Genomic DNA, 18,713 nt, shown 5'->3' with positions numbered 1-18,713 from the left:
TGACATTTACAGGCTGTGTGCAAAATGCCACACTCTTCAAATTCATGCCAGCTATTATTTTTACGTCCAGTAGGTGTCCTGCTAGAGCAAATGAAGCTTCATGAAGCTTCGCGTTGGGGTGAACCAATTGGATGAAAAGCTTCAGTGCTTCATGGGGCTTCATCTGCCCATCACTAATTACAGGTCTCCCCGGCGGTTTTTCTCTCTATTGCTTCCTGGTTTGTGGTCAGCTGATAGGGTTCCTTTGTCACGTGGCCCCCACTTCCTTGTCATGTGTACTTTTTTGTATATTCCCCCACAGTAGGACCGAGCGGATTTTCTTTTATCACAGTATTTATTTAAAGAAGTGAGGGAGAGACCAGAGACAAGAGCACAGAATCGGACTGCAGGAGGCTGAGCTCTTGGTCTTATTTGCTCTGTCTAGCTTTCAGTTTCCAAGAGCCGTGATCGGACTTCAGTGAGTTCAGCTTTTCATTTCATACATTTATTCAGCAAATCCCTTCGTTTAAACCATTTAAACGTGCGTTTTAAATTGCTAGAATAATTGTTGTCTATGCCAGATTAGTTATAAGTAATAAGCTACCGTCAAGTTAGTGTTTATAATACAAAAAACTCGCTTGAGATCGAGTGTTGCGTATTTACAAGAACCAAATGACGATCATGTTGCGAACAGCTTTTATATTCTAACTTTTATTTAGCAGAACATCGTTTATATAAGCATGTGATTTTTATTTGGTCATCTGACACGATCAGTCTATTTCACTGGTAAGTCACCGCGCAGGTTGTTTTGCGTTCACACCCATGTTAGGTGATTTTTCGTCAGGTGCTGCAATCATTAACCTGTATTTGCCCTTTAGTCTTCTGGACGTACTCTTCTGGCTCATCTTTGACACACTGCACTAACATCTGATTCAGCTTGTAATTTTGTATTTGCAGAAATGCATGTTGCAGTTCTCTTTTTTGCCTTTGCGCTCACTGGGACCACTTTGGCCCTTGACAATGGACTGATGAAGACCCCTCCCATGGGGTGGTTGGCATGGGAACGATACCGATGTGATATTGACTGTGAAAACGACCCAAAGAACTGCATCAGGTAAGCCAAAATTTTGAATGTGTACCACCAGGCTTGATTGTATTGAAAACTTAAAAGGTATTTAGGTATTATAACTATAATGGTCTAGTCTCAGTTTTATAGCGATATAATAACAGGATATAACAAAAGCCAGTAGAAGCAGTTGGTTTGAACAGAATATCTAATAGATATGGTAGTGCTCTTTACACTCTTTACACTCTTATCTTCAAATAGTCAGATGTCTATTCTTATTAATGTACAGAATTCACCTGCTTGCTGCCACTACTGCACATTCACCAAATGTATATACTATATATGTATATATAATGTTCTTCCCCCCCCACCACCATTCTTGCACATGTCGAGGAGGATGTCAGGTTACATTCCATTAATAATAATAATAATAATGGATACTTTATTGATCCCCATGGGGAAATTACTTGTTTTTCTCTGCATTTGACCCATTCACTCAGTGAAGCAGTGGGCAGCCCACTAAGCAGGCGCCCGGGGAGCAGTGTGTAGGGACGGTACCTTGCTCAGGGGTACCTCAGGGTAGCCGTTAAGTGGATTCGAACCGCCGACCTTCCGATCATGGGGCGACCACTTTACCTACTGAGCTATCCCTGCCCCAGCCCCATTGTGTGTTATACAAGTATAACTATGCATGTGACAAATAAAGAACCTTGAACCAGTATCAGTGTAAATAGGAATGCGATTGAGACAATTATGAAACATCTATGTCTTTCTTCCAGTGAAAATCTGTTCATGGACATGGCAGACAGACTTGCAGAGGATGGCTGGAAGGAACTCGGCTATGTCTACGTGAACATAGATGACTGCTGGTCTTCCAAACAAAGAGACGATCAGGGACGGCTGCAGCCTGATCCTAAGAGGTGCAGTATTTGCTGCGTGAGCACAAAGACCATTGTAAACATATATCTGTTATTGGCCAACAGTCAGTGAAGTAGTGTGACAGTCATACAATCATGTGAAAAGCAAAACACAGTACTCAGGAGATTGATAGCAGGTATGTTTTAGTGTCAGCACAAATATGAATTTTCACTTCCCTGGAAAGTGCAAAAGGAAATTGGGTTACAGGATTAAAAAAAAATCATGCTGTGGTTACAAAATGAAAGCTGAAGGCTTTTTTAAAATGTGTGTGTTTGATATTACTCTTTCAGGTTTCCAGGAGGAATCAAAAAGCTGGCACACTACTTGCATAACAGAGGCCTAAAGCTGGGCATCTATGGGGACATGGGCAAACTCACATGTATGGCCTACCCTGGCACACCGCTGGATAAGATCGAATTAGATGCTCAAACATTTGCAGACTGGGAGGTGGATATGTTAAAATATGACGGCTGTTACTCTAATGCCATGGAGCAAGAGCTGGGTAAAAACACAAGACTGAACCTTTTCTGTGTGGATAATAAGATATTGCTGATTGGACCTCATTTGAGATCTCCTGTTCACTGTTTTGAACAGGTTACCCTCTCATGTCAAAGGCTTTAAATGCTACAGGGCGTCCCATTGGCTATTCCTGCAGCTGGCCTGCCTACCAGGGTGGGCTGCCACCTAAGGTACGATTAAAATCCAAAATACTTTTTGATGTTTTGTTCGAATCCTGTTCTAATACTTAGTATTTGCTTCTTCACTATATGAAACTGATGCGTGTTTTTAGGTAAATTACACTCAGCTGGGTGAGATCTGCAACCTGTGGCGTAACTATGGTGACATCCAGGACTCTTGGGACAGTGTACTGAACATTGTTGACTGGTTCTTTGAAAATCAGGACGCCCTGACACCTGCAGCAGGTCCTGGAAGGTGGAACGACCCTGATATGGTTTGTTCAATTGAAATTTCTTACTGTCTCCCCAAATATAAACATATTTATAATAATAATAACAATAATAACAATAATAATGGGGATTTTAACCACGCGGACCTGAAATCTGTACTTCACAATTTCCACCGTAATGTGAAGTGTGCTACCAGAGGAGATAGAACGTTGGACCAGGTGTACACCAACATGGCGAATGCGTACAGAGCCCAGGCTTATCCCCACCTGGGTCTGTCAGACCATCTCTCCCTTCTGCTACACCCAATATACACACAAAAGATCAAGAGCACTGGGATTACAACCAAAACCGTGAGAACATGGCCGCAGGATGCTATTCCGATGCTTCAGGACTGTTTCCACTGCACAGACTGGGATGTATTCAAGGTGCAGGACACTGACAATCGTGTCGCATTGGACAGTTACACCTCCACTGTCTTGGACTACATCTGTTTCTGTGTGGACAATGTAACAACTTGGAAACGATTCCGTGTGTTCCCTAATAATCCACCCTGGATGACACACGGAGTTCAACAACTTATTCGAACAAGGAACAACGCTTTCAAATCCGGGGACCAGGAGGCATACAGTGCTGCCAGGGCCAACCTGAGAAGAGGCATCAAGACTGCCAAGCAGCAGCACAGGAGGCGTATCGAGGCCAGGTTTGAGAACCACACAAACCCAAGGCAGGTCTGGGAGGGCATCAGGGCTATCACGGACTACAAAAGAAGAACACCATCACCCTCAGCCGACAGTTCTACTCTGGCTGAGGATCTAAATCTCTTTTATGCCCGTTTTGACAGGGAGAACACCGACCCTGTCCTGTCCCCTCTCCCCTCAACCGACCCTGCTCCGGTCCTGAGCACTCATGAGCTGAGGCGTGTGTTCCGGAGCATTAACACCAGGAAGGCGGCCGGGCCGGATGGAGTGCTGGGCCGGGTGCTAAAAGACTGTGCTGCGGACCTGGCGGACGTCTTCACCTCTATATATAACACCTCGTTGTCCTGTTCACTGGTACCATCCTGTTTCAAAGCAGCAACCATCGTTCCCATCCCAAAACAGTCAAATGTCACATGTCTGAACGATTTCAGACCTGTGGCACTCACCCCCATTCCCGCCAAATGCCTGGAGAGACTGGTCATTAAACACATCAGAGCTGCTTTTCCACCATCCCTGGACTCGCACCAGTTTGCATACAGGGAGAACCGGTCAACCGAGGATGCGATCGCCACAGTGCTGCACACATTACTGAAGCACTTGGAACACAGGAACACCTATGCACGGCTCCTCTTTGTAGACTACAGCTCGGCTTTTAATACCATCCGGCCATACAAACTCCGTCCCAAACTCCACCAACTGGGACTTAACTCCTCTCTGTGCAACTGGATTGTGGACTTCCTCACTAACCGTAGACAGAGTGTCAGAGTGGGTAAGAACACCTCTTCCACCCTTGTGGTCAACACCGGTGCCCCTCAGGGGTGTGTCCTGAGCCCTCTGCTATACACTCTCTTCACCCATGACTGTATTTCCTCCTGCGCGTCCAATCTCATTGTTAAGTTTGCAGATGACACTACAGTGCTCGGACTTATATCCAACAATGATGAGACAAACTATAGGACAGAGGTGCAACAACTAGAGTCATGGTGCCACGACAATAACTTGGTCTTAAACACCAAAAAGACCAAGGAGATCATTGTAGATTTCCGGAAGAGGGGTCATAACAACCATCTGCCTCTCTTCATTGGCAGTGAGGCGGTGGAGAGGGTGAGCAGTTTTAAATTCTTGGGGGTAACTGTGACCGAGGACCTGTCCTGGGGCAACCATATCACCTCAGTTGTACGGAAGGCCCAACAGCGCCTCTACTACCTGAGGAGACTGCGGAGCGCACACATTCCCAGATCTCTGATGTTGAACTTCTACAACTGTGCCATCAGCAGCGTTCTGACGTATGGATTTCTAGTGTGGTTCCCCAGCTGCACCAAGGCCGATCAGCAAGCACTCCAGCGGGTGGTGAAAGAAGCTGGCAGAATTATTGGAACAAGTCTGCCAGAGATCAGTAATATCTTCCCCACTCGCTGTCTGAGGAGGGTGCACAGTATCCTGCGGGACCAACATCACCCTGCGCGCCACCTTTTCCATCTGCTGCCCTCAGGGAGAAGGTACAGGTCTATACAGGCCAGAACATCCAGACTGGCCAACAGCCTGTATCCACAGGCTGTGAGGCTCCTGAACTCTCTGCCCCCCTCTCACGGACAATAACCATATCCAACTTCTTAATAGCAATGAACTGGTCTGCATTGGTGCATCATATCTTTGTTCTCTTCCCCCTCCTGCACCCCCCCTCTTTCTTAAATAGATAACTATCATATCTGATATCATATCTCACAGTACAATAATATTGAATGGGTTGCATTGTTGTATTTTGTCATGTTTCTCAGGTCTTTGTCTGAATTTCTACGAACATTATTGCTAAGGATTGTCTTATTGCATTGGAGTCACACTGGGTTAAATATGTACACTTGGGTTTTAAGGGGTATTTATTATTTTCTTCTTTTTTTTGGGTTGTATGGAAGCCCCAAACGCAATTTCATTGTTCTTGACAATGACAATAAATAAATAAATACTAAATACTAAATACTAATAATAATAATAGTTACAAAGTGCTTTATAGAATAGCATAAACAATAGAAAAGCCACATATACATGTTTCACTTACAGATACATGAACAAATACAAAATCTACCATATGATCAGAGATTCATTCCAAACCAAAAGCTCAACTACAAAAACGGATTTTAAGAAGTTGTTTAAAACAAACCACAGAATCAGCTGGCCTGTTAGGCTGAGGAAGGCCATTTCACAGTTTGGACACAATTACCTCACAAGCACGATCACCTCTGGTTTAAAAATCAGAGCGAGGGGCAGGTGGAGATGGTGTTTAGAAGACCAGAGAGGCTGGCTACAGTGATACATTCACAGAAACTCTGCTATATAAGCAGGAGCCTGTCTATGTAGAGCTTTATATAAATAATAAAATGATTTTATATATGTCTATATTTACTGTCTCTGCTTACTCTACGATTTGTTTAAGCCTCTTCAGTGCTCTACATATACATTTGTTGTGCACAAATCATTCAGCTACACCTCCATACTGAAAGATAGATTACATGTACTACAGACTACAGCCTCCAATTTAATTCTTTGGTGTGAAAATTTTTAATCTTCACAGCTGATTATTGGCGACTTTGGCCTCAGCATGGAACAGTCTCGTTCTCAGATGGCTCTCTGGGCGATCATGGCGGCTCCTCTTTTCATGTCTAATGACCTCCGTACCATCTCCAGCGGTGCCCAGAGCATCCTGCGGAACGAAATGGCCATCAGCATCAACCAGGATGCCCTGGGTATCCAGGGAAGACGCATTGTGAAGGTGAAGCACAATTTAGTAGATACATTTCTTTTTTAAATGACTCTTTTTGTGGACTTTTGTGCAATGTTTTTTGTTTCATTGTTCACATTTTTTCTTTCTCTCAGGAGAAAAGTGGCATTGAAGTGTTCTGGCGCCCCCTGTCAAAAAATGCCAGCGCTTTATTGTTCTTCAGCCGTCGTACAGACATGCCCTATCGCTACACGACTTCCCTCAGCAAACTCAGCTACACTGCAGGCAGCTACAAGGTATGTGTTTATAGACTTAGGAGGGATGTGTATCGTGTTTCGACCTGGTTCACTCGAGGTGAGAGGGTTAATTTTGGCAAGCAAGGTTGACTCAGACTTCCCTGTTTTTGAAGTTTCAAAGTTAACAACGTAAAACAGCACTACAGAAAACAAACAAAAAAATCCAAGAAACAAACAAACAAAAGATTGAAATCTTTTCAAATATTATAGCATTATAGCACGGTACATGACTCAGTCTTTTATTAAATGGTAAATGGCCTGTATTTGTACAAGAATTAGCGTGAAGTAGCTTGACAATATAAGTGGGGGCCTCTCCTCGTAAGGCCATGACAGTACGAGTCAAGATTTTAAACTGATATCTGAAACTAACTGGAAGTCAGTGCAGACTCTTTAGCAATGGGGTTATATGAGAAAATTTGCGAGTTAAAGATAAGATAAGATAAGATAACCTTTATTAGTCCCACACGTGGGAAATTTGTTTTGTCACAGCAGGAAGTGGACAGTGCAAAAGTTATGAGGCAAAAATTAGAATACAATAAGAATAAATACAGTACACAACTGTACAGAATAGAATAAAATAAAATACTATATACAGTAGAATAAAATAAAATAAATATACAATAAGATAAAAATAGAATACAAATACAAATACTATATACAACTGAGTAAAAATACAACGATGACAGAAAGGATTATTGCACTTAGTATTATTGCATATGTATGGATGTGTGTGCTTGATCAGTTAAAGTCTTTATTATGGAGTCTGACAGCAGTGGGGAGGAAAGACCTGCGAAATCTCTCCGTCCCACACCGTGGGTGCCGCAGTCTCCCACTGAAGGAGCTGCTCAGTGCTGTCACAGTCTGCTGCATGGGGTGGGAGATGTTGTCCATCAGGGATGACAGCTTAGCCGCCGTTCTCCTGTCACTCACCACCTCCACTGGGTCCAGAGGGCATCCTAGAACAGAGCTGGCCCTTCGGATAAAAGCTTTGCCGCAGCTTTTTGGACAGCTTGACGGCGATTTATAGAAGCCTTTGACAGACAAGGGGAAAGGGCATTACAACAGGCTAATTGGGACGAGACCTGAGAGACAACAGTCCTGAGTTTAGTGATATTTCTTAAGTGAAGAAAGCACAGAGGGGGTCAAAAACTTGATGTGGGCATCAAAAGATTGGTAAAAAGTTAACCCAAGATTCAGAGGTTTTACAGTGGATGAGAAAGATTCCAAACATTGTCTAATTTGGGGCTTAATGCTCTCTGGAGCCAGAATTAAACAATCTATCTTGTCTGTATTAAGCTGCAGAAAATTGTTTGCCATCCAACCATTAATTTCCTTAAGACCAATGTTCCCTCTAAGCTGTGCGCGTGAGAAATTGCGCACTGCTGGCACGGTCTCTGCGCACAGAAAATCTGCGTTGCGCACAAAAAATAAATAAATAATCTAACCTGAATTGAAATTAAAACTTTATCAATTCTGTTTTGCAGTGTTACTCAGTAAGTGACTAGCTGCTCCCGTATGGGATTACAACGATGCCATCTTATCCCATAGTCCAGCCTATCTATATATATATATATATATATATATATATATATAAAAAACAAAACACCCAGCACGCCCCTGCGGGCGGTTTATCCTTCAAGCTCGGGTCCTCTACCAGAGGCCTGGGAGCTTGAGGGTCCTGCGCAGTATCTTAGCTGTTCCCAGGACTGCGCTCTTCTGGACAGAGATCTCCGATGTTGTTCCTGGGATCTGCTGGAGCCACTCGCCTAGCTTGGGAGTCACCGCACCTAGTGCTCCGATTACCACGGGGACCACCGTTACCTTCACCCTCCACATCCTCTCGAGCTCTTCTCTGAGCCCTTGGTATTTCTCCAGCTTCTCGTGTTCCTTCTTCCTGATATTGCTGTCATTCGGAACCGCTACATCGATCACTACGGCCATCTTCTTCTGTTTGTCTACCACCACTATGTCCGGTTGGTTAGCCACCACCATTTTGTCCGTCTGTATCTGGAAGTCCCACAGGATCTTAGCTCGGTCATTCTCCACCACCCTTGGGGGCATCTCCCATTTTGACCTCGGGACTTCCAGGTTATACTCGGCACAGATGTTCCTGTACACTATGCCGGCCACTTGGTTATGGCGTTCCATGTATGCCTTGCCTGCTAGCATCTTGCACCCTGCTGTTATGTGCTGGATTGTCTCTGGGGCATCTTTACACAGCCTGCACCTGGGGTCTTGCCTGGTGTGATAGACCCCAGCCTCTATGGATCTTGTGCTCAGAGCTTGTTCTTGTGCTGCCATGATTAGTGCCTCTGTGCTGTCTTTCAGTCCAGCTTTGTCCAGCCACTGGTAGGATTTCTGGATATCAGCCACCTCCTCTATCTGCCGGTGGTACATACCGTGCAGGGGCCTGTCCTTCCATGATGGTTCCTCGTCTCCCTCCTCTTTCTTGGGTTTCTGCTGCCTGAGGTATTCACTGAGCACTCGGTCAGTTGGGGCCATCTTCCTAATGTATTCTTGGATGTTCGTTGTCTCATCCTGGACTGTGGTGCTGACACTCACCAGTCCCCGGCCCCCTTCCTTCCGCTTAGCGTACAGCCTCAGGGTGCTGGATTTGGGGTGAAACCCTCCATGCATGGTAAGGAGCTTTCTTGTCTTTATGTCAGTGGCTTCTATCTCCTCCTTTGGCCAGCCTATTACCCCAGCAGGGTACCTGATCACGGGCAGGGCGTACGTGTTGATGGCCCGGATCTTGTTCTTACCATTCAGCTGACTCCTCAGGACTTGCCTGACCCTCTGCAGGTACTTGGTGGTTGCAGCTTTTCTAGCGGCCTCTTCATGGTTCCCATTCGCCTGTGGGATCCCCAAGTACTTGTAACTGTCCTCTATGTCTGCAATGTTGCCTTCTGGTAGTTCAATCCCCTCAGTTCTGACTACCTTCCCTCTCTTTGTTACCATCCGACTACACTTCTCCAGTCCGAACGACATTCCAATGTCATTGCTGTATAGCCTGGTAGTGTGGATCAGTGAATCGATGTCTCGTTCACTCTTGGCATACAGCTTGATGTCATCCATGTACAGGAGGTGGCTGACAACTGCTCCGTTCTGTAGTCGGTATCCGTAGCCAGTCTTGTTAATGATCTCACTGAGGGGGTTCAGGCCTATGCAGAACAGCAGTGGGGACAGAGCATCTCCTTGGTAGATCCCGCACTTGATGGTGACTTGTGCTATGGGCTTGGAGTTGGCCTCTAGTGTTGTACGCCACATCCCCATTGAGTTCCTGATGAAGGCTCTTAGGGTCCCATTGATCTTGTACAATTCTAGGCATTCCAGTATCCAGCTGTGGGGCATTGAGTCATAGGCCTTCTTGTAATCAATCCAGGCAGTGCACAGGTTGGTCAGTCTGGTCTTGCAGTCTCGGCTGATTGTTCTGTCTACCAGTAGCTGGTGTTTTGCGCCTCTGGTATTCTTGCCAATTCCTTTCTGTGTCCCGCTCATGTATTGACCCATGTGCCTGTTCATCTTAGCCGATATGATGCCTGACAGGAGCTTCCATGTAGTACTGAGGCAGGTTATTGGTCGGTAGTTGGAGGGGACCGGTCCCTTCTTGGGGTCCTTGGGGATCAGGACCGTCCGGCCTTCAGTTAGCCATTCCGGGTGTCTCTCGTTAACTAGCAGCTGGTTCATTTGTGCTGCCAGACGCTCGTGGAGTGCAGTCAGCTTCTTCAGCCAGTAGGCGTGAACCATGTCGGGCCCTGGTGCTGTCCAACTCTTCATACTGGAGACCCTTTCTTGGATATCTGCCACTGTGATGGTTACTGGACCCTGTTCAGGGAGGTCGCTGTGGTCAGCCCTCAGATCCTCTAGCCACTGAGCATTGCCGTTATGGGTTGCATCCTTCTCCCATATGCTCTTCCAGTATTGCTCCGTCTCCAGCCTTGGTGGTGCTGTTCTCTTATTGTTCCCTTGCCACTGAGAGTACACCTTTGCTGGTTCTGTGGAGAACAGCTGGTTTATTCTCCTGCCTTCTATCTCTCTGGTGTATCTCCTCAAGCGGCTGGCCAAGGCTGTGAGTCTTTGCTTGGCAGTTTCCAAGGCCTCAGGTATGGACAGCTTGCTGTATTTCTTAGGCACCTTATTTGTCGCACCTTTCTGCAACTCCGTTAGTTGGCTAACCTCCCTCCGTGCTACTTTGATCTTGCCCTCTAGCCTCCTTCTCCATGGAGGGTACTGCCCCTTGTCGCTGTTCAACTTGTAGCCAAGCATCTCACTGATCACTGTTGCCGTATTGTAGATCAGCTTGTTAGTGTCGGTAATCGTGGTTGTAGGTATTGCCCGTAGTGCTGCGTTAACATCATCTAGCAGACCTTCTGAGGGAACTTCACGTAATCTTGGTAACCGGCTACGCGGGATCCAGGTTTCAAGCTTGGCCATGATCCTATTTTTCAGGTCAGTTCCTCTCGCACTCAACGATCCTTCTCCTATCGCACTTGGGGCTATGTACCCAATCTCGGGTGGGGGTGATGATATCTCCCCCCTGACCTGGCGTCCTGACTCCTCCTTGCCGTAGCATTTGTGTTGTACCTCGTCAATCTCTAGCTGTGAGAGCAGTCCCTTCTTTCGAATGTTGGAACACTGAGCTACTAGTTGTTTCGCCGTCATTGTGGATGTTGGGTATCGAAGAATCCATAGGTCCCTCATCCTATTCATGTAGCCCCTTCCGCCAGGGTTACTTGCATAGTAGCATTCCAACAACGCCCTGTTTTCGTCTCTTGCCCACCGATGCCTTCTTGTTCCAGTAGCCCACTTTTCGTCAGGGTGCCCTGGTTCCTCAACACCTGACGCGGACCTTGTTGATCCGGGCGACGTCCGAGCCGGCATGCCTTCATATTTATCTGTCTCGCTCATGTCTGCGGTAGGCTTGCTTAGCATAGGGGGTCTAGCCTTAGGACCCTTACTGGATACAGACGCCCCAGGCAGGAATCGAACTTGCGATCCTCTGTTCCAAAGGCGTGTAGTCTAACCACTACGCTATCCAGCTGCTTTTATATATATATATATATATATATATATATATATATATATAATCAAGTCCTGAGGAGTCAGCTGAATGGTAAGAACAAGATCTGGGCCATCAACACGTACGCCCTGCCCGTGATCAGGTACCCTGCTGGGGTAATAGGCTGGCCAAAGGAGGAGATAGAAGCCACTGACATAAAGACAAGAAAGCTCCTTACCATGCATGGAGGGTTTCACCCCAAGTCCAGCACCCTGAGGCTGTACGCTAAGCGGAAGGAAGGGGGCCGGGGACTGGTGAGTGTCAGCACCACAGTCCAGGATGAGACAACGAACATCCAAGAATACATTGGGAAGATGGCCCCAACTGACCGAGTGCTCAGTGAATACCTCAGGCAGCAGAAACCCAAGAAAGAGGAGGGAGACGAGGAACCATCATGGAAGGACAGGCCCCTGCACGGTATGTACCACCGGCAGATAGAGGAGGTGGCTGATATCCAGAAATCCTACTAGTGGCTGGACAAAGCTGGACTGAAAGACAGCACAGAGGCACTAATCATGGCAGCACAAGAACAAGCTCTGAGCACAAGATCCATAGAGGCTGGGGTCTATCACACCAGGCAAGACCCCAGGTGCAGGCTGTGTAAAGATGCCCCAGAGACAATCCAGCACATAACAGCAGGGTGCAAGATGCTAGCAGGCAAGGCATACATGGAACGCCATAACCAAGTGGCCGGCATAGTGTACAGGAACATCTGTGCCGAGTATAACCTGGAAGTCCCGAGGTCAAAATGGGAGATGCCCCCAAGGGTGGTGGAGAATGACCGAGCTAAGATCCTGTGGGACTTCCAGATACAGACGGACAAAATGGTGGTGGCTAACCAACCGGACATAGTGGTGGTAGACAAACAGAAGAAGACGGCCGTAGTGATCGATGTAGCGGTTCCGAATGACAGCAATATCAGGAAGAAGGAACACGAGAAGCTGGAGAAATACCAAGGGCTCAGAGAAGAGCTCGAGAGGATGTGGAGGGTGAAGGTAACGGTGGTCCCCGTGGTAATCGGAGCACTAGGTGCGGTGACTCCCAAGCTAGGTGAGTGGCTCCAGCAGATCCCGGGAATAACATTGGAGATCTCTGTCCAGAAGAGCGCAGTCCTGGGAACAGCTAAGATACTGCGCAGGACCCTCAAGCTCCCAGGCCTCTGGTAGAGGACCCGAGCTTGAAGGATAAACCGCCCGCAGGGGCGTGCTGGGTGTTGTTATATTTATATATATATTTATATATATATGCAGCTAATCAACGTCATTGACAGGCTATGGCAGCGTCCTTATGTGCCGACAGCGGTGTTTTAGCTAGTAAAGCGGCGTGGCTGATGTGGAGTGAAGTCACGCTAATGATAACGTGTACAACCATTGGAGATGTGAGCAGGACAGACGGAACAATTGACGGAAAAAGTGTGGACTTTATACCAGTTTTTAAATTGTGTTGATAGGCCACGTAAAACCAGAGTTATGATAAAAATATCTGCAATCTTTCTTTGTTTTTTACTGAATACTGTCGTTGTTTATATTTACTGCGGGAAGAAACAGTAAAACCTGCGTTTTATAAGGAAAACGCCCAAAAGCACTCTCCACCTGTGAGCAAAAAACAAAACCAAAAAACCCCACCCTTTCCTATTGGTGGAAAAATGTACCATGTTGACCAATCAAAAAATGATGTGGCAACATGGCATTTAGTCATTTAGGAGAGGGGGAAGTTTTAGGAGTGATGGCCATGTTTTGAGATGTGAGAGATTTGCAATGTTTAGTGCAAATCTTGTGTAGTTAGTGTGTAGTGTAGTCAATAGTTTTGTTGTGTGTGTCAGAACAATGAGGCGACTACTGAATGTTACAGGTGTTACAGGAGTGATACATCTCCTGTTGTCAGGCCTGCAGGTATCAGGCTGTTGTTCTCCTTTATCTCATAGTGGACAGAAATTATGTTTTGGAGTGGCACGAATAATTTGTGTGCCATCAAATTTGATGCAGAGCTTTATAAAAAAAATAAATTAAAAAATTAAAAAAAGAAAGTTTTGTTTTCAAAATTGGAGTTCAGGTTATTCTTTACTTCCAAAAGTGTTAACATACTACACAGGTCATGAACAAGATTTTTTTTTAAAAATTTTCATTGTAAGTGGGCTAAAGCAGTTAATTAAAAGTAGTCTAAGACAAATGCTGTAATTTGATTATTTTAATAAACCATGTAACTTGGATGGATTCGATGCTGGCGTGACCACAGTGCACACGTCTGCTGTTGCTCACAGTGGTCCAAGGGACCGCTCAGGGAGTTTGTGTGTTCGCTCAGACACATGAAAAATTAGAGGGAACATTGCTTAAGACAGTCCATTAGAATGGATAGTTTATTCAATTCATAAGGTTTAAAAGAAAGGTACAGCTGAATAGAGCAGGGCGATATGGCCAAAAATATTTATCACGATATATATTTGAAAATTTGCGATAACGATATAACCGACGATATAATTGATGCGAGACAAAATACAACTCCACAACATTACTAGCGCAAAAAGACAACCTTCCATTTATTTTCACTTAAACAAGAAGCTGGTTTTTATGTACATTAAAGCTTTATAAAAATGTAACAGTGCAAATGCAAATTCCTTGCTGAAAGTTTAACCAAAAGGCATTTCCAGTAGAAATGGGCTGACATATCCTGAGCATAACCATGTATAATATCCACTGAAGTTAAAAAGAGGTGCTTTGCAACATTAAACTGCAGTGTGCAGTACGTATTTTTCGGACCATAAGGTGCACGGGATTATAAGGCACATTAAGCGAAACAAAGCAGTCAGATAAATCAAACTTTATTAAACTCATTCTTCTTGCTTCCTCCACTTCTGTACCATTGATTCATTAATGTTGAATTCTCTGGCAGCTGCTCTATTCCCATGTTGTTGCAGTATATTAATGACTAACCTCGTATTGTGGATGGATTATCTCAGTTGTTCTCCTGACTGAAGTTTGGTCCGTTTACAGCATCCTGCCATGCGATTGCATTTGTTTCTAACCATGAAGAACCTTCACGTTAACTTTTATAAGTGGAAAAGTGTTAGTGTTCGTCCTCCAGCTTCACTGTTTATGTTATGCTAACATAGCTGTGTCGCTAGCGATCACGTAGCACATCATTATATACCAGCTAGCCCAACTTCAGTAACCCTACAAACGTCACTGCTGTTTAGTTTCCTGTCTTCATTTATGTTGGAAGTGATAGCAGAGCTGTACGTTTGATTTTTTTCAGAAATCTCTCAGTCAGAACATGCAATATCATGCTTAGGTAACTAGCGAAACTAGCGAGCTAACTTCCGCTAGCTTCCTGCTAACTTCTAACTCCGTTAAATGTAATAACTTTTGTTTTCATGGATGCCTGGAAGTTAAACTTTATAGTTACACCTGGTAAAGCAGCAATTCTGATCGTTTTATTAAAGATGAAAGAATTTAGACAGTTTTTAACTCTAAGTGATGCTGCAGTGTTGTTTGACCTGAAGTATACGGAGTTTAGGACCCAGATTACTCCCAGATTTAAGAGCATCTTAGTCCGACAAATACGACAATAACAACGGCCGCTTGCATGTTCTGCAAAAAAATGTGCTTTGTTGTGTATCTGACGGACAAACACCAAACCAGTTCCACATCACGGAAGTTGCACCATTTTTACAAACCAATTCTGGTTCATCTGTTTCACTCAACAATCGGCCATGTGCGTATGAAAACAAAGGCACTGCGCATGCGCGTTTTACTCCCATTCTATCGCGATATTTCATTTTCCTATCGTTGCCTAACATTATACCGGTATTACCGTGAACGGTATAATATGGCCCAGCCCTACAGCTGAATATCATCTGCATACAGATGATAGGATATGGATTTAAAATGACTACTAATATGGCCTAGTGGTAGGATATACAATGAGAACAACAATGGACTTAGAACAGATCTTTAAGTAACACATGATGAGAATCTAGCTACATCTGACCAAAGGTTTCCCACTGAGACCAAAAGTGTTCTATCAGCAAGATGTCTGTCTTTATACTTGCTAGAGAAATTCACTTCTGTTTCTCGTCTTCTTTGTAGGTTTTCAACGTCTTCACAGATGAGACCGCATCGCTCAAAGACTCCACTGAATTTGTAGTGTCCGTGAACCCCACAGGGGTGGTGATGTGGTACGTCTCTGCACCTGCCAAATTCAACCTCCGCCAGTTCTATCAAGGGGGCACGCTCCATGGTCGTGTCTATGATGATCGTGAGGAAAATGCCATTCCACGGGTTTTCCTCTGACCACTCACAGACCCCACTTTCTAATCCTTAAGTTTTTGTCTTTTACCTCAGTAGTAATGTCTTGATGATCGAATGATTTGTTTCTATCTAAGCACAGGTGCAGGCGCATAGCTCTGAACTGTGTTTTACAATTGCCTCTTCCAAGTAAGAACATGCTTGAAACTCAGGGTCATCCACTTTACATCTGTATATGGCACAAATGTGCTCTTGTTGATGCGATCTCCAGCTGGATCTTCACTTGAAAGTAACTGGGCCACAAGAGTTTCTGTGCTCAACAGTAAAGAGAGATGATGATTTTAAAATTTTATCTGAGATGTGCCAAAGCAAAGTCACTGATCCCAGATCGGGAGGTCTTCACTTGTCTTAGGCTACGTCCACACGTACACGGGTATTTTTGAAAACAGAGATTTTCCGTTTTCCTTTTAAAAAAATAATCCCGTCCACACATAAACACAGAAATGAAGGAAAACGCTGCTAGGAACATGCCAAAGCAACAGTTGGCGATATATTCTTAACCGTGTAGAAATGTTGGCCAATCAGAAGTCTAGAAGCCTGGGTGGGAAATAGTAAACAAAGCTGGGGCATAGAAGCAGAACCAAGTTGTATGTGTGGAGGGACAGTAACTGTGTGTGTATATGTAAGCATTTAAACACTGCACCCGTGTACGTGTGGACGTAGCCTTAAGATTTTTTTTTAAAATAGAGATCAGTCTTTGTCAGCTCAGAAAGACAAATGTGGAAAAAAAGTTTTAGAAAAAACTCATTAATGATTTATATGTTTTTATGTGACCTAAGTAAACAATTTATCATCAAATTCTCTAAATAAATGAAAACGCTGTATTTCAGTTCTTCAGGTTTCCTTTCAGTGATTAAGATGTTTTTCACTTTTAGCTTTCACTTGCCAGTTCTTTGTCCCAGAGTGACTTATCTTAAGGTCAGTTTAGTTCCAGTTCTGTTTTCTATAAAATTTATTTATTTATTTATATAATACTTGTAGTTCTTGGTCTTTTTTTTTTTAGTTCTTGGTATTGAATGCATTTTCACCAAAGTGAGAGTCACAAGACTTTATCTTATAGCATTTATCATCTATGAATTTTTAGCAACTTTTGAAGCAACTAAATCCAGGTTTTGTGGTTCCAAATTTTGTATTCCAAGTGCTCCTCCTGCTGGATGTGGATATGTTTACACTTTTGCTGTAAGGAAGAAGCAGTAGTTATTTTGTTCATCACCCAAAGACATCACCAGGATTGTAACGCCAAATGAGAGGTGAAGGCTACTACAATCTATAGCTTTTTATGAAACATAATGTATGAATGATTTGATCACATTTAACATCACCTCATTAAACATAAACAGTTCGAAACTGGAATAGGTGTTTTTTTTTTTTTTTAGATCAGCTACAGAACTGAGGTAAATAAACGTAATCCAGAGCTTCCCAAAGTGTGGGGTCCGGTATGAAAAGTGGAAAAAAAAACCCCAAATGCTTGGACACTGCTAACACAGGGCGCCCACACAAACGCAGAGCAGGAGATGAAGCATAGCTGAATATGTTTCCAAACCAACTTCATTCTAAGCCAAAGACTAGAAAATATGGTGAAGCATATCTTCCCTTTGGTTTCACCTGCACAAGTGCCAAGGTAGGTCTCTCCTGCATAATTGGTTTTCCCTGTGTTGGGAGCGGGCTGGGCTCTTCAAATCATGGACAAACAGTATCCCACATAATTGATTTTTAGTTCACAAACACTTGTTGTAATGACTAACTACACCTGACATTTTGGGGATGTTAGCTCTGTATAAAGTAAAGTTACAGTGGGATACAAATAATATCAGGCTGATCCTGCTACGATTTGTTCCCTCGGTTCAAATCAAGACAAACAGTATCCCACAGCTGTTTATGTTTTTAAACCCATTTTGCACAGAGAGGCATTTTTTTGAAAAATGTATTGACAGCAATGTTGAATATTTTTACACAGAAAAAAACAACTACACGTAAAAAAAATCACACCGTGATGCCTCTGCCTTTATAAATGGAGGGACAGTAACTGCGTGTGTATGTAAGCGTGTAAAAACTGAAGATAGTCAGATTAACAGTATTTTGTCTCTATCTGCCATTCTGCAATTCATCTCATGTAAACAATAAGGTGGCGCACAGTCTGACGTGAAAAAAGGCACATACCTTTGACATTGCGTGACGAACTCTGTATTCCTCTTCCACATGTAAACGCAAAAAGGACTTTTATAAAATCTCCGTTTTCGGTGATTCGAAACACGTGTAGGTGTGGACGTAGCATAAAAGAGTTAGTAGTTTACTTTCTTACTACCTGTAATTTATTGCAGATTACTTGTATTTGCCTAATTGTTTACTAAATGTTTGAGGTGTGAAATAAACCGCAATGGAGCAAAATACAGGTGTGTGTGGTTGGAGGATGTGTTTGTGCGTGCGTGCGCGCGGGGGGGGGGGCAACATTTTCCTTGTAAAACAAAGGGGAGCCTAGCAAAAAAAGTTTGGGAACTAGTGATGGGTCGTTCGCGAACGAAATGGCTCTTAGATCCGACTCTTTGAAGTGAACGACGCGAGCCGGCTCCTTATCGCGAGCCGTCACGTGTTTTTTGTTTTTTTTGTTTTTCTCTTTTCTTTCTCTCAACCTCTCTCTAGCACTTTTTTTCCGCTTCACTCTGCACGGGAGTCTTGTGCTTTATGCTGGGCAGAGGGGGGAGGGGCGGTAGTTACACTCGCAGTAGCACAGGAACAGAGACAGAGAAAGAGAGCCAGAGACAACAACGT

At 44.2% G+C, this 18,713-nt stretch overlaps 1 protein-coding gene across 1 annotated transcript; it reads left to right on the top strand.

Annotated features, from left to right (window-relative positions):
- Positions 1–281: 281 nt before the first annotated feature.
- LOC146616974 (alpha-N-acetylgalactosaminidase-like) lies at positions 282–16,760 on the top strand. The gene is made up of 9 exons (XM_085372159.1): positions 282–457; positions 937–1,093; positions 1,825–1,965; positions 2,254–2,465; positions 2,558–2,652; positions 2,754–2,915; positions 6,139–6,336; positions 6,441–6,581; positions 15,726–16,760. The coding sequence occupies exons 2-9, from the start codon at positions 939–941 to the stop codon at positions 15,927–15,929; spliced, it is 1,308 nt and encodes a 435-aa protein (XP_085228285.1). The 5' UTR covers positions 282–457; positions 937–938; the 3' UTR covers positions 15,930–16,760.
- Positions 16,761–18,713: the final 1,953 nt, after the last annotated feature.

The sequence above is a fragment of the Diplotaxodon limnothrissa genome, linkage group LG15 (genome assembly GCF_057381915.1).
Source record: "Diplotaxodon limnothrissa isolate DT_005_m linkage group LG15, D_limnothrissa_male_GT1.1, whole genome shotgun sequence".
NCBI lineage: Eukaryota > Metazoa > Chordata > Actinopteri > Cichliformes > Cichlidae > Diplotaxodon > Diplotaxodon limnothrissa.
The sequence above is the reverse complement of the archived record's forward strand: the minus strand, read 5'-3'. Positions and strand labels throughout refer to the sequence as shown.

Excerpts from the sequence above, each read along its gene's own strand:
- LOC146616974 (XM_085372159.1), top strand. The coding sequence starts at position 939 with ATGCATGTTGCAGTTCTCTTTTTTGCCTTTGCGCTCACTGGGACCACT. Across the intron at positions 2,466-2,557 it reads TGCCATGGAGCAAGAGCTGG|GTTACCCTCTCATGTCAAAG; the intron begins GTAAAAACACAA and ends TGTTTTGAACAG. Across the intron at positions 2,653-2,753 it reads AGGGTGGGCTGCCACCTAAG|GTAAATTACACTCAGCTGGG; the intron begins GTACGATTAAAA and ends GCGTGTTTTTAG.